This window comes from Siniperca chuatsi, linkage group LG17 (genome assembly GCF_020085105.1).
Source record: "Siniperca chuatsi isolate FFG_IHB_CAS linkage group LG17, ASM2008510v1, whole genome shotgun sequence".
Classification (NCBI taxonomy): domain Eukaryota; kingdom Metazoa; phylum Chordata; class Actinopteri; order Centrarchiformes; family Sinipercidae; genus Siniperca; species Siniperca chuatsi.
In genome coordinates, this window is record NC_058058.1 from 393,749 (window position 1) to 410,000 (window position 16,252).

Below are 16,252 nucleotides of genomic sequence, written 5' to 3' on the forward strand. Positions count from 1 at the left end.
GTAGGACAGTAACCTGTATGTAACCTGAGAGGCAAAACCTGGGGCAAAGGCCGTCTGCAGTGAAGACTGCTTACCGATTTCAGTGAGGACATCAAACTGGACATGTGGGGAAAAGATAAGAAAAAAAGAAAGTTGCAAAGGAGAAGAATATTAATGTGATCGAGGGTCTCGCTCCTCAGCGAAGACTCGTACGACTGCAGGAGTCACAAGCTTTAATCATTTCTATCCAACGGCTGGATTTGTCAGAAAAAGTGAAGCTGATAACATCTGCATATTAAACATTTTCCTCGCGTGAGATGAACAAACTACAGCCTGGCAGTTTCTAAAGTTCAGCAGCAGAAAAAAACCCTCTTTTACTTTCCAGACGCTTCACAACAGTCGTGCATCACATGTTCTCTAAACCAGACGAGCTGCCGCTCAGTTCCGTCCGCAGTCGCAGTGAATCCGGCCCTCGCCGAGCGTTAACGAGCTGCTGACGTGACGCTGAACCTCTGCATTGTTTTCAGCTCAGAACAGGAAGAGACAGGAAGTCATCTGTCAGTGAAACGGCTGCAATCAGCTTCAGGAAAAAGGTGGAAGTTAGAAAAAAAACATGTGGAACAGTTTTTTCTGCAACATTTTGTAGTTTTTGAACCCGTCGTGGAAGCAGGAAGCGGCTGCAGCAGATCCGACTTCGCAAACGTCAGGATTCATAAAAGCAGCAGATAGTGATGAAGACGTTTGAACTTATTGTTCTTCTTCCTGTGTTACTGCCATGTTTGTATATTTAGCTTATTCATCCACCAGTGTTTGTGGAGGGGCCGTGCTAGCAGTCTGTCCCCTGAGCTCGTCTTCTCAGGCTGTTTGTCGAGTCAGAACGGAGCCGCAAACCTTCAGTCCGATCATTTGAGACTGAAGTTTTAAAAACAAAGAAAGAAAAATAAAGGAGACGGACTGCGATTCATCATCACAGCCCCATAAAAACGTCTCCATTCATCAGCTGCAGATGTTATTTTAAACGTCACAAAATAACGTTTCTGTTGTTTTAGTTTGTGAAACATTTTAAAGACAAACAGACGAGACATTTCATCATGTGGACGGAAAAATACAAAGACAGAGAGTGGAAAACTGTTAGAGACAGATCACTGAGCGTCCACAAACACTGAGACACTGAGTGGGAGGACAAATACCAGACAGGACAGAACGAGACGAGACAACAAGGAGAAGACAAAACAGGACAGGGCGGGGCGTCCTGGTGGTCTTAGGGTCTGGACTGTTGGTCATGTGCCTGTGGTGTCCTTCGTTCAGGTCTCATTGGGGACCTTTGTTGTCCCCCCTCATTTCCTGTCACCTTTCTGCTGTCAAATAAAGATAAAATGTCCCCAAAAAAGACAAAACAGGTCAAAGCAGGATGCGACAAGACAATAAAGACAAGAAAGGACAGGACAAGCCAACATAGGACACAAGAGAGCAGACAAGGCTGGATTAATACCAGGACAAGACAGCAGAGATAAGACAAAACAGGACAGGACGGGACGAAGAGACAAAAATAAAAAAGGATGACAAAACAACAACAACGAGACATAAAAGGACAGGATGGACATAAAAACAAATAACAAGACAACAAAGACAGGTCAGGACAAGAGAGAGCAGGGACGGACACGACGAGACAAGATGGTGATGAGGACAGGACAACCAAGACAGAACAAGGCCGACGGGACAAGACAAGACAATAAAGATCAGGAATAAATAGACAGGACAAATAAGACAACAATGAAAAGGAGGAGACAACAAAGACAAGACAGACAGACAGACAGGACACAAGAAGACAAGAGAGAGAGTAAACAGGCTCATCAGTCTCTGTCAGTCAGCAGGACATGGTCTTCATTTTAATCAGGACATCATATTTCACCCCCCCGTCTGTCTCTCAGGACGTCCTTCATGCTGCTCGTCCTGCTCTTCTTCTGTGGTTTAACAGCGTGTGTGTGTGTGTGTGTGTGTGTGTGTGTGTGTGTGTGTGTGTGTGTGTGTGTGTGTGTGTGTGTGTGTGTGTGTGTGTGTGTGTGTGTGTGTGTGTGTGTGTGTGTGTGTGTGTGTGTGTGTGTGTGTGTGTGTGTGTGTGTGTGTGTGTGTGTGTGTGTTGGGGGAGGGGGTCCAGGTGTGGTAAACAAACAGCCACAGGAAGTGACAGCAGGACTCAGCTGGAGACGACCGACTAATGTGATCAGACACACACAGCTGAGAGTGTGTGTGCGTTTATGTGTGTGTGTGTGTGTGTGTGTGTGTGTGTGTGTGTGTGTGTGTGTGTGTGTGTGTGTCGTTCTTAATGAAACAAGGCGACATTTTTAGATTTATGTTTTCAACCAGAAGAAAGACGTCGGGTCACATGACAGCTCTGTAACACAGACAGTTTGTTTTTGTTCAGTGTTTCTCTGCACAGAAACACGACCTGAGAGTGGGCCTTCATCGTTATGTATATATAAATATATATATATATTTATATTATATTATATAATATATATTTATATATATGCGTATATAAAACTTTATTAAGTGCGGCTCTCTGTTCTGGTTTATTTACTGTCAGAAATAAACTAATGGAAATAAAAACGTACATTTAGAAAAACTTCAGAGCGATGAATCGGTCAGAAACTCGTCAGAAAATATCAGTATAATGATAACAGACGAAACGAATAAACAGAAGACAGTGAAGATTGGGGTGTTATTGATCATTGAGCTCTAAACAGTAATCTGACCTCAGTGTTTCATTAGTCTGATGTGGACTCTGATGAATTCATGCAGACTGTGTCCACCCCCGCTGTGATCAGCTGTGTGGAGGTGAGACAGTGGGCGGGGTTTGAGCGCCCCCCCCCCCCGTGGACTTCGCCATGGGACCGTATCAAATCATTTTCTGATCCCGTCTGAGTTGTGCCATGACTTACACACACGATGTTTGTCACTTTAAAAAACAAAACTGAAATATAAAACAGTAAAAATACGTAATTAGAAAGACTTCACACCTGAAAGTCGCGCGAGTGGCGTCACGACTGTCTGTCTCCACGAGCCGCTGAGGCCACGAGCCGCTGAGGCCACGATGCCTGTGTGTTCGGACATGGACGTGTAACGTACCGGATGTAGTCACGAGCAGCGGGTCTCGCTCCTTCGCTTCCCGGCTGATAAAAGGACCAGGAGTCGCTGGTAAAACCCATCAGGTGAGCTGACGTTACGGGGGACGGCCATGTTGTGCGGGCGAGAGACGCGGTCCACTGAGCGGATTCAAACTGCGACTTTATCTTAAATGATCTTTTAAATTGACAAACATTATGTGCGGAAGTCATGGCACAATCGAAACGGAAACATTGTTTGACTGTTGCCGTTGACTACCGTACATATTTTTTCCCAAATAAGGTCCCATGTCCACCGGAAGGGGCGGGCCTTTATTGTGTAATCCACCTGCACAGCTCAGACATGTGACTCTGCTTCAGCCTTTATTGTGAAGGAAAACGTTTCGTTTCCTGCAGCAAGAAACTGATGTCACCATCCTGACATCAGCAGGGTCAGAGGTCAGAGTGGAGTGATGAGTCAGCAAAAACCAAATCCAACACAACCGTACAGAACAATACCTGAGATTAACCAAAGTAAACTGATTACACAGTACTACACAGTATACACAGTACTACACAGTACTACACAGTATACACAGTACTACACAGTATACACAGTATACACAGTACTACACAGTATACACAGTACTACACAGTACTACACAGTATACACAGTACTACACAGTATACACAGTACTACACAGTATACACAGTACTACACAGTACTACACAGTATACACAGTACTACACAGTGAAATGAAGTGAGAGGAGATGATGGAGGGAAGAGAAAACTAAAGAAGAAGAGAACAACAGGACTGTTTGTGCTGATGGAGCTGATAAGGAGACTGCTGGGTGTCTGCTTTATATTAGATTGTACTGCTTTCATCCAACACACACACACACACACACACACACACACACACACACACACACACACACACACACACACACACACACACACACACACACACACACACACACACACACACACACACACACACACACACACACACACACTGAAACAGTCAGAGGTCATTAATCACTGAGCATGTGCGTCAGAGGGGGGTGGAGGGATGGTCGATGGAGCGATGGCGCAATGGAGCGGTGGAGGGTGGCAGTAAATAGGTGTGATGGAGTGATGGAGGAAAAGACAAGCAGAGGAGGATGAGGGGGGATGAGAAGAGGGATGGGGGGATGAGGGGGATCAGAGGAGGATGAGGGGAGGGATGAGGGGATCAGAGGGGGGATGAGGGGGAGGATGAGGGGGGGATGAGATCAGAGGGGATCAGAGGGGAATGAGGGGAGGATCAGAGGGAGAAACAGAGGAGGAGGAGAGTGAGGGGGATGAGGGGGATCAGAGGGGAAATCAGAGGGAGGATGAGAGGGGATGAGAGGGGGATCAGAGGGGAAACAGAGGATGGAGGAGGGGGGGGATGAGGGGATCAGAGGGGATCAGAGGGGATGAGGGAAATGAGGGGGATCAGAGGGGAATGATGAGGGGGAATGAGGGGGGATCAGGATGAGGATCAGAGTGGAGAGGGGAGGGGATGAGAGGGGAATGAGGGGGGGGGATCAGAGGGGAAACAGAGGAGGATGAGGGGGGATGAGGGGGATGAGAGGGGGGATCAGAGGGGAACAGAGGAGGATGAGAGGGGATGAGAGGGGGGATCAGAGGAGGATGAGAGGGGATGAGAGGGGGATGAGAGGAGGATGAGGAGGGGAATCAGAGGGGGGATCAGAGGAGGATGAGAGGGAATGAGGGGGGATGAGGGGGATCAGAGGGGAATGAGAGGAGGGATGAGGGGAATGAGGGGGATCAGAGGGGAATGAGGGGGAATGATCAGAGGAGGATGAGAGGAGGGATGAGGGGGAATCAGAGGGGGATCAGAGGGGAATGAGGGGGGAGGGGCGAAGAGGAAACAGGACGTGTTGACAGTATTTAATGATGAAGAGATGAAATGAGATGCTTCTTCACATCAAACCTCTTTCAGTCTGTTTTCATTAAAGCGAATCTGTTGATTGTGTTTAGATTTCAGTTTTTTCCACTGCAAACGTGTTCTGGTCCAAACTCCTCACACAGACCGAAGTCTGTGTGGACCAAACCGAACCGTTTTTGTTGCTTCGTTCGTCCTCCAGCAGCTGTTTCCAGAGCTGTTAGACGCACAGTCAAAGCAGAATGATGCATTTCTGCAGTAAACGTACCGGAACGGAAAATCTAAGATTATTTACAATGACCTGGAATAATAACCATTCCAAACACAGCTGATTGCAGTTTCAGCTGAAAGCCAACCCTGATGTCCTGTTGTTAGTCTCCTTACCAAACAGACACAGGGGGGTTTTGTATGGAAACATGGATCGAGGAAGAGGTTGGTGGGGAAAGAAGACTGGCAGTGAGAGGGAGGATGTGTGGAACACGAAGGAGAGGAAGACCAAGAGCAGTGGGCTCTGTTTGACAAAGGCAACCAAACCTGCAGCGCTTACACTTCCATCAACTCTACCAATTTCCCAGCAAAACAGCAGGTGAGAGGTGCATCCTTCAGTGATACGTGAACTCCGTAGAAGTACTACAGGACAGTATGTTTACATTTTTACACGTACTGACATTTTGAAATATATTGACTGTTTGTTGTTTTGTGTTTTACAGCAGGATCCAAAGGTTGCCTCCCACAGGAGGGAGAGGCTGAAGAGTTTCAGATGCGCAGGAAATTGCCAGTGTTGACTTAGTAATTGGTAACAATGCAATAAAACTGCGGGAAATTCGGGACAGAGTGCAGACAGATAAGATCACTTTGGGAATATGAACACGGTCAGAGAGTCCCAGAGAAACAAAATAAGGATGAAGCAGCTGTACACTGAGGAACGGTGAACGTGTGAAAGAACTCCGGTATCAGTATGTCCAGGAAAAATGTCTGTTCAATAACCAAACAGGGCACATACACAGCTATGCATAACGTAAAGTACTGTATTTTATAGAGTAATGGAGATGGAAGCAGGCAAAGACATACATTCATCTCTGTGGATGAAGCTGGATTCAACCTGGCAAAAACACGCCGCAGGGGAAGGAATGTGATCGGACAGAGAGCAACCGTGGACGTCCCAGGCCAGAGAGGCGCTAACATCATGGTGCGTGCAGCGCTGTCCAATGATGTTTGCTGTTATTCAAACCACTCATTGGCCCCTACAGTACAGAGAGGCTCATTGCTTTTCTGGTTGACCTGCACAATCGAGGCCTTCGCTGTCGTGTGGGATAATTCCACCACTCATCCCAGGATGCCAGTACTATACTCCCCCTTCCTAAACCCCATTCAGGAGCTTTTCTTTGCGTGGGGGCAGAAGGTTTATGACCACCATCCACATGACCAGATGTCCTTACTGGATGCCATGAATGCGGGCTGTGGAGACACTTCTGAAGGCTGCCAGGGTTGGATTAGACAGAAGATACTTTCCAAGATGCATCGCCAGTGAAGATATAAGATGTGATGTTGATGAGAACTTGTGGCCAAATGCAGGAGTACAGTCCTGTACAGTATGAGTGATTAGACATGTTGTTGGTGGTTTTTTTGTAATTATTATTGCAGCCCTGGAATGTCAGGAATTTGTTTTTTGTTTCAACTTTTTATTTTTCTGAAGTAAATTACTATATGCACAGATATAAAAAGATTAAGTATATTGAAGCAAAGTGCTGCATTTCTGATTCATTTTTGTTACATCTACTTTAGTACAGTCAATAAAGTGAAAATGTGTTATTGTTATTCTATAATGAAATACTGATTTGTGTGGTTTGAGTGAGTTTTGGAGGTGAGATTAACTGTTTGGAAGATGCATGTTGGTAATGTAGACTGTACGAAGAGTTTTGAAAAAGTGGCTTCAGTAGTGGCCGATACTTGTTACCAAAAAGATACCTGTTGAAAAAAACTGTAATTGATTAATCATTCAGTCTATAAAATGTCTCAGTTTCATCTTCAGGCATCTTGTTTTGTCCAAACCCCAAAGTGAGTGAGTTTACTGAGATAGAAAACAGAAATACAGAAGCTACTTTTCCATCTAGCGCCATCATCAGGTCAACATGTTAATGTGTCCAACACTTTGGTTTATGACCAAACACCTGCAGATCTGATGACATTCCCATCAGCCTCAGCTGGACTCTGTGCTTACTGCTAACTAGCTAATGTTAGCATGCTAACACACTAAACTAAGATGCTGAACATGGTAAACATTATACCTGCTAAACATCAACATGGCAGCATTGTCACTGTGAGCATGTTAGCATGCTGAAGTTAGCATTTAGCTCACAGAGCTGCTAGCATGGCTGCAGACTCTTTATACTCAAATCTACTCCGTCTCTTAATATTTCTTAATATTTCTGGATAACACAAATTCATGTCAGTCTACAAGTGACCTGAACATATCATTTAACTCAATTTCCATTTGTTCTAAAAAACATCCTTTAATTTAATCCAAACGTGGAACATCAGCGATGTGAAAGCACTAATGTCCATCTGTCCATTCTACAGACGGACATCAGACAAACAATTTGATAATATTTCCAATTTGCTGATGAAGAGTTTTGTACAAAAGGAATTAAAGGCAGGTCCCTTATATGTCCCAAATATAGGCCAGTTGTATTCAATGATTGAATGATTGAAACAACGCCCCTGCTTGACTGTCCCTCAATATTACAACATTAGTCCAACATCGCCCCAGCCTCTATGAGTACAATAGACATTAGCCGCGCAACATGCTAACCCTGTTTTCAACAGGTTAACCTACAAATTAAACAGTAAAACAACATAAAACATGGCAAAACTTATACCTTCCAAGTTTGAAGTCGGGTCACGGACAGCCGGTATCGATCCGTTGTTGAGCTTGTACCATTACCGCCTGGCCCAGTAGTCTGGAGTGAAATGCACGCACACATTCTAGTTTTCTAGTTGTTGTAGGGACATTTCCATCACATTTCCATCACAAATAAACCTAATGCAATGGGTCTTGATCTTCATATAACAACGGCAGACAGTGAGGTAGATTCACTAGGTTTCAGTGGGCGGGACGGTCAGCTGGAGGTAGTGCTGTGTTACATTGTGACATAGATAAGTAACGGAAGAAAAGGCTGCACTACAAACGAGGCATTTCAGGCAGTTCAGGAGCAGTGTTTAACTGCAGAGAATAACTGCACCAAAAATATATAATATATAACACACTAAAGGAAAGGGAAAACCCCAACAGCATAATATGGCCTCTTTAAATAAGAAAATATAAAATTAAAACACTGTTACGAAAGAAAAGAGTTTGTGTATATATGAACTTGATGTCTGTCTGTCTGTCTGTAGGAGTGATGGGTTTGGTGGAGATGGACGAGTTTGGGGACAGACAGGTGGACTTTGCTGTGTGGGACATGACGGACGTCGAGTCTGGAGAGTTTCAGGTAAAACACCTCTGACTCATGATGTCATCACCATGACGTCATCACCGATTACATTTCTCTCAAGCTGCAGATCGCTCTCTGCGTTCACAGCCTAGATGTTTTATCCTCGAATATTTTCAAAACACTGTCAGATATTTTTGACAGTCGAAACAACCGGATCCTCTGAATGCAACATTTGATGTCTCAGGTGAGAACAGACCGAATATACGGTTACAACCTTTGTAACAAAACCAGCAGGTGAAAAGCTCATAACTCATCAATTTCTTACTGTCATCGTCGTCCCTGTCTGTTTTCAAAAACCAACAGTTTTAAGAAGCAAAATAAAAATTCTACCTGATGATATGTTCAAGGACGCGCAGACATCTGAGATCTGAGACACAGAGTAACATCATCTTTTTCACAGCGTCTATGTTTTTTTGACCTTCGGATCTGGTCAATCAAATCATTTTCATCTGAGTCTCAGTTTTGTGTCTCAAGTCTTCCAAACAGTCTCTGTGTCACATGACAGCCAACGGCTGCCTGAAAGGAAGGAAATTCATCTGAATTCTGATGGAAGAAGTAAACGGGATTTATAATTAATGATCTGAAACATGAAAAATAACAGAATTGGGTCTTTAATCTTGCAATGCCATTTTTTGATGTGCTGGGGACACTCGCTGGGAGCTGAGCCTCGAGTGTTTTAATAAATAAAATAAGTCTTTTATTCCTCCCTACAATAATTAAAACCAACTGACACCAAATATGGTAAATGGACTGTACTTGTATAGCGCTTTTCTAGTCTTCCAACCACTCAAAGCACTTTAACTACATGTTACTTTTCATATTCATTAAACTAACTCATTCACACACTCACAGGAGCAATTTGGGGTTCAGTGTCTTGCCCAAGGACACTTCGACATGTGGGCTGGGGGAAGCCGGGATCGAACCGCCGACCTTCTGATTAGTGGAGCGATCAGTCAACAAAAACATAAAGCTGAAAGCACAAACAGGAAGACAGACGTGAAAGTAAACCACTGAGATTCATGGAAATTAGACAGGTGTTACTGTGTGTGTGTACAGGTGGTGTGTGTGTATGTGTGGGCATGACTTGAGTTACCTTCAGGGACACATTTCAGATGCGACCAGTTAATTGGGGACGGCTTGTCCAATTGGGGGCAAAAGCCGTGTCCCCAATTTGGAAAAAGCTAAATGTTTGGGTAAGGGGTAGGCAAGTAGTCTCTAGGAAATGAATGTAAGTCTATGTAATGTCCCCACAAATGTCATAAGTTAACATGTGTGTGTTTGTGTGTGTACAGGTGGTGTGTGTGTATAACAGCAGTGTGAAACAGCTGGTCATGCAGAGTGGGAGGAGCTTCCTGTGGCCAGGTGGTTCTCCACCTCCGGACGTCCCAGAGTGTGGCTTCAAGAATGACAAACCAGCCTGCCTCGCACGTACGAACACACACACACACACACACACACACACACACACACACCTAGCCATGTTTGTACTTTGTCGTTGTGAGGACCCTCAGTGACATAACCCCCCCAAACCAAGTCTGAACCCTCCGACAGCCCTTTGAAGAAGTGAGGATCAAATGTCATCGCTTTCTGAAAATGTCCTCCCTTTTCAAACTTTTGTTTAAAAAATGTCCTCAGTTTTTAAAATGTCTTTGCTTTACAAACAAGGTCCTCAAATGTCCTTCCCTCCTTCCCCTCCTCTCCAGGCACAGTTACGATGCATCAGATGGTTGCTATAGTGATCTGCTTCGTCTTTGTCATCATTGTTACCGTGACTGTCTTCATCTACAGGTGAGACACTCACACGTTTGTACTTCTATACTCGTGAGGAGCCTCAGTGACAGCCCTTTGAAGGTGCGACCCAAAGTGAGGACTTTATGACTGTTTATGACTGTTGTCATTCAGTCATTTTTAATGCAAAGTTGACATTGTTTGGGATGTCTTTGTTATGACAACTTGACATTAACCAAGACAACATACTATGTCATAAACAACATTTCGGACAACAATTGAACAACATTCAATTCAGTTGGGCTTCATTGGCATCATGGGAAACAGATGTTAACATTGCCAAAGCATGTGTGAAATAAAAACATAAACAGAAAAAATCTGCTATTAGAATATATACAGATAAGTAAGAAAAAATAGTAATAATGATAAGAAGAAGAAATATTGATTTGGTTTCCTCTGACTGGTGTTTGGAAAGCAGTGCTGCTGTGAGACTGGTCCGAGTGTCTGAGGGGGGCAGTGAGTCTCAGCACCAGCTGACATAGGGGACTCTGTTCTGGGCTCAGCTCCTGGGTCTGGAGGGCTTTGGGATGGAGGAGGTCTCGGGGGCTGAATGTTGAGTTTCAGCGGGTCTCTGCCTGATTCTGCTCCACACGCATCTGTTGGTGTTTTTCTGTGTGAAATGTATCTGCAGAGTCCTGCATGTAGAGACTCTGCTGGACGTTTGTCCCGGCGGGTAAAGCTCTGGTGAGTGGACCCCAGACTCACCACCAGACAGCGCAGTGGGCCGGATGACACTATCACATATTTTAAGCCAAATTTTAATTGGAATTTGGAAATTATAACATTTAGAGCTCTTCGAGCTTTTTCTTTTAGTGCGTTCACGGCCATGTTGAAACTCCCTGATGCTGCTATGGTTAAACCCAGGTCGGTATAACTCCTGCTGTGTTCGATGATATGATTATTGGTAAACTGGTGTTTGTTCTCCTGGCATCTGGGGCGTTTTTAAAACATCATGACATTAGTTTTCTTCATATTTCCTGCCAGGGCCCAGTTCTGACAGCACTTTCCTATTGTGTCCAGCTGTTGCTGCAGTTCTTGTTCAGTAGGAGACAGTAGAACAAGGTCATCAGCGTAAAAGAGAGACTTCACCTCTCTATCGAGGAGGGAGAGGCCAGCAGCAGCACACTGATCCAACTGTACAGCAAGTTCATCTATATGCACATTAAATACAGTCGGGCTTAAGTGGTCAATTCTTCCCAAGTAATCGGGAAATCAAGGGGGTTTCGGTTGTCTTTAATTGTTTCTTCTAATGTTTGGAGTTTTTCTTTTATAATACATTGATCTGGATTAATTAGATTTTATTGGTATGTCTTTGTACAGATTTTCAAAATGTGCTCTCCAGATGCCACCATTTTGGATGGGTAGTGCTTGTGGTTACTTTGTGTTGAAGTTGTTCCACATGTCCCAGAACTGATTTTGATTAATGATGTTTCCATCATTAAAACATGACTGGAAAGTCACAGGTTGGATCCCTGGATCGGCAGATTAAATCTGGGTAGGAAAAGTGAACGAATGGTGCTTGCCCCTCCTTCATTACCACCACTTCAGTGCCCTTGAGCAAAGCACTGAAGCCCCACCCGCTGGTAATAAAAAACAAATGTTAGCTAGACCTTCATTTGTCAGTAAAGTTTGTTTCAGAAGAAGTGTTTAATTTGGTGATGAAACAACATCATATCGACTCTAGAAACACAAACACAGTCACTATCCACACACACGGACACACACCTTTCTTCCTGTCTGTTGAACAGGAAGTTGAAGCTGGAGAGCGAGCTGGCGGCTCAGCTGTGGAGAGTTTCCTGGGACGATGTCCAGATGAGCAACTTGGATAAAGTCCTGAGGAGAGCCTGCAGCAGACTCACCATGTCTCTGGTAACACTCACTCATAAACACACATTTAAAATGGTTTCCACTAACTACTGACTGGACCAATTAGAACAAGTTCATCTTGATTCTCTGCAGAAAGGATCCAACTGTGGCTCTCTGATGACCATGGAGGGAAACCTCCAGATCTACACCAAAACCGGATACTACAAGGTCTGACACCACCGTACACCACCTAAAACACCTAACACACTCTTCTGACAGCTAACAGTCTGATCAGACCGCTAACACCACTGTAATGGGGAATGCACGAATACATGTGGTAATCTTGCTGATTTTGTCTCCTGCAGGGAAACCTGGCAGCCATCAAGTATATCAACAAGAAACGTATCGAACTGACTAGGAAGGTTCTGTTTGAACTAAAACATGTAAGAACTCTATATACCTACCAACTGACCTACCAATGGACCTACCTACTTAGTTTGATTGCTGAGTATCTTGTTTGGGGGGGTTCAGTGCCTTGCTTGTAGGATTTTGACGGTCTTAATTGTATTTTAACCTACCAATGTATCTACGTACTTATCAACAGACTGACCGACTAGCCAAACTACCAATTGACCTACCTACCGACAAACAGACCTACCATCCTGACTACCTACCTTCCAACTGATCAATCTGACTACCTAACTTCTGACCTACCAACCAACCTACCTAAGAATGATGATGGTCTTGGTGGAATTTGAACCTACCTAGCGACCAACTGCCCGACCACCTACCTACAAGGAACTTTCCTACCTACCCATCTACTGAATTACCCATCTTCCTACCTGCTGGCCTACCTACAAACTGACTGACCTCTCAACGGACAGACCTACTTTCCTAGGTTGACTGAGTATCTAATTTAGGGTACAGTGCCTTACTTGTAGGATGCTGATGGTTTTGGTGGGATTTAAACCAGCAGCCTCTGTGCTCTTTCAGATGCGAGACATTCAGAATGAGCACCTGACCCGCTTCATTGGCGCCTGCATCGACCCGCCAAACATGTGCATCATCACAGAATATTGTCCCAGAGGCAGCCTGCAGGTACAATATACCCAACTCTTTACCCGTCTATGAACCCGGTATAACCCTCTATCAACCCGCCTATCAACCCCCTATCAACCCTCTACACCCCTCTATACCCCTCCATCTACTATCTATACCCCTCTATCAACCCTTTATACCCCTCTATCAAAGCTTTATACGCATCTATAACCTTCTCTCATCCCTTCATACCCCTGTATCAACCCTTTATTCCCTTCTATACCCCTCTTTCAGCCCTTTGTACCCCTTTATACCCCTGTATCAACCCTTTATAACCCTATATACCCCTGTATCAACCCTTTATTCCCTTCTATACCCCTCTTTCAGCCCTTTGTACCCATTTATACCCCTGTATCAACCCTTTATAACCCTCTATACTCCTCTATTAACCCTTTATTTCACTTTATGCCCTCTTTTAGCCCTTTGTATCCCTCTATCAGCTCTTTATGCCCCTCTTTCAGCTCTCTATACCCCTCTATTAATCCTCTCTATACCCCAAACTACCCTTCCATCACCTTGTTGTACCCCTCTGTCATTTGTACCACTGTACTCCCTGTATTAATCATTATGTAGCTACTATCAGCTCCATGTATGTTTCCAGCAGTCCCCTCACATTCTTTCATACATCAGATAATCTCTCCACCTCTCAGTTATAGTTACTTGTCTGCACTGTAACCTAGCAACCTCCCGACACTGTAACCTAGCAACAGGAGAACACGTCAGCCCGCTGTAAGTTGATGTGGGCTGTGTGGGGTTTGGCTTGCTGCCAGATGACCGCTGGGTCTCAAAGTGTCAGTTTAACAAAGAGCATCTCGGGCGGTTTGAGTTATTTTGTGCACTGAGAGGAGGAAGACTTTATCACAACCGTCCAGTGTGGATGTACAACTGTCAGGAGACTAGAAGGAGATACTCAACTAAAGCCCAGACAGGATGAACGTTACAGGTGGAGGTGGGAATCTTCACTGTGCTCGTTGGTAACTAATAGTTCAGGACGACATTTTAACCCTGGTGAAAGTACAGGATCTGTTCTGTAATAGACATGTACATTCAGCAGGACAAAGACTAAAGCCTCCTCAGGGGGCGCCGGAGACCCGAAGGGGAGGCAAAGATACTGCAGGAGGTGAATTTGAGTCAGAAATCACACTCCTTCTCAGAGTCATAACTCACAGACATAAAACACATATTGAATCAATCAGTGTGACTTACACATCCAGAGGAGATCATACTCTCTGATGTCCATGAGAGTCCTCATGTTTCCTTCAGTCTCACAGTGATCCAGAGACAGCTGTCTGTACATCCACGGGTCCACTGCAGACAGGAGCTGCTGACTGCTGCTTCAGCTGCTGTTAATGGACAATTAAACTAAAGGCTAAAAAATGTCTCCAGAGAGAACAGCAGCACCGACCTGTAGCTGACATTACTGCAACACATCTGATGAGCTTTGTCGGGGTCTCGCCCTCCTGATGGCTTTAATGTTTTCTGTCATCATATTGGTTCCCAAAACAGGCCGATATGTTGGTTGTTAGCATGTTAGCATCTACCAGATTAGCAGAAACATTTTTGACTTCCTCCATTTTCACACAAAAGTCAGATTTCACACCGAGCTGATAAAATGCAGCAGAAGGAAAAAACTCAGAGATCCACTTTAAAATACGAGGATGTCGCTCAGGATGGGATTTAAACTACAGGAGGAGCAGCCAGTTCACAGAGTAACAGGAGGTCACTGTGGCTGTAGTTATTACCGGGGGGGGTGTTTTACTCTGTTTTATCACCTGAAACCTTTTAGTGACAATGATCCGATGCACTAAAGTAGAGAAGGAATACATTAATGTAAATATACTCCACTACAAGTAATGTTACATCAGAATCTGTCTGCAAAGTAACTAAAGCTGTCAGATAAATGTAGTGAAGTAAAAAGTACAATATTTCTCTGAGATGTGGTGGAGCAGAAGTAGAAAGTATAGCGCAAAATGGAAATACCCAAGTTACTCAAAATTGTACTCAAATACAGCACTTGAATAAATGTACTTAGTTACTTTCCACTACAGACTCTTATTTTCTGTGGTTGTGTCTGACTCTGTTATTTCCACCAACACTCAATCAGTGGAAGATGAAATGTTTGTATTTTCCTCTTTCAGAAAACAGCAGCTGTGTTCAGTTATTGTGGATTCCAACGATTTCACTGCAGATTCAAATATCAAAACCTAAACAGAACAACTGAAGAAGCTTTTACACTTTGTTTATTCATTTTTTCTGGAACATTTACAAAATATGGCCTTGAAATGATTGATTAAATGATCAAATAGTAAAAATATAGCCTGATGTTTCCTGATGTTTACGACTCCAGGTGGACATTTTTCACCAAATTTATCCTTATAAGTTGGTGGTAGTAAAAGTAAAGTCAATTTAATTATGGAAAACATTTAACCTCAAGTGTTGACCAAAGTGCTTTACAAAGACATTTAAAAGACAGTTGAATAATTCTAATTAAAATAAATAGGTAAATAACTGTAACAGACTAACTTACCAATAATATAGGCATATTCATAATATTTTAGAAGGCGGGTCTAAAAACAGGATTTACAGTGAAAGCTGCATGAGCTCAGTTTCTCTAAAATCTCCACTGCACCTCCTCATTTTATTTCTCTTCATTCTCTTTTATTTACCTTTTTAAGTCTCATTCAGATTAAAACAGGAACAGACACCAGTGAAGACAATATCCATTTAAGATGCAAAAACAAATGCTATATTTCATCCACAGGGATCAGACAGTCCTGTTGTTGTTCAGAGGAAACAGCTGGAGTCTTTCTTTAGTTCAGTCGGATTCCTCTTGTTACTCTCCTGCTGACAAACTGACAGACTGAGAATCATCACATTTAATCACACAGAAGCAAAGATGCATGTATCCACCCACACACACCTGCACACCTGCACACACCTGCACACGCACACGTAGCTGCATCATACTGAAACCGTACTGACAGACTGTGTGTGTGTGTGTGTGTGTGTGTGTGTGTGTGTGTGTGTCTTCCAGGATCTGATGGAGAGC

General features: G+C 43.9%; 1 protein-coding gene and 1 long non-coding RNA gene across 4 annotated transcripts in view; both read left to right on the forward strand.

Annotated features, from left to right (window-relative positions):
* Positions 1-16,252, forward strand: part of npr1a (natriuretic peptide receptor 1a) — a 42,275-nt gene that overhangs the window by 11,902 nt on the left and 14,121 nt on the right. For all 3 annotated transcript variants that reach the window (XM_044172059.1, XM_044172057.1, XM_044172058.1), the window contains exons 6-13: positions 8,414-8,508; positions 9,804-9,939; positions 10,215-10,299; positions 12,048-12,168; positions 12,259-12,333; positions 12,471-12,548; positions 13,099-13,203; positions 16,238-16,252. The exon at positions 16,238-16,252 is cut by the window's right edge and continues 57 nt beyond it. In XM_044172059.1, coding sequence (XP_044027994.1) covers positions 8,414-8,508; positions 9,804-9,939; positions 10,215-10,299; positions 12,048-12,168; positions 12,259-12,333; positions 12,471-12,548; positions 13,099-13,203; positions 16,238-16,252 — 710 coding nt within the window. The remainder of the gene's footprint in view (positions 1-8,413; positions 8,509-9,803; positions 9,940-10,214; positions 10,300-12,047; positions 12,169-12,258; positions 12,334-12,470; positions 12,549-13,098; positions 13,204-16,237) is intronic.
* Positions 5,000-6,840, forward strand: LOC122864646. The gene is made up of 2 exons (XR_006375254.1): positions 5,000-5,603; positions 5,728-6,840. It is a non-coding gene; the product is annotated as an uncharacterized LOC122864646 (long non-coding RNA).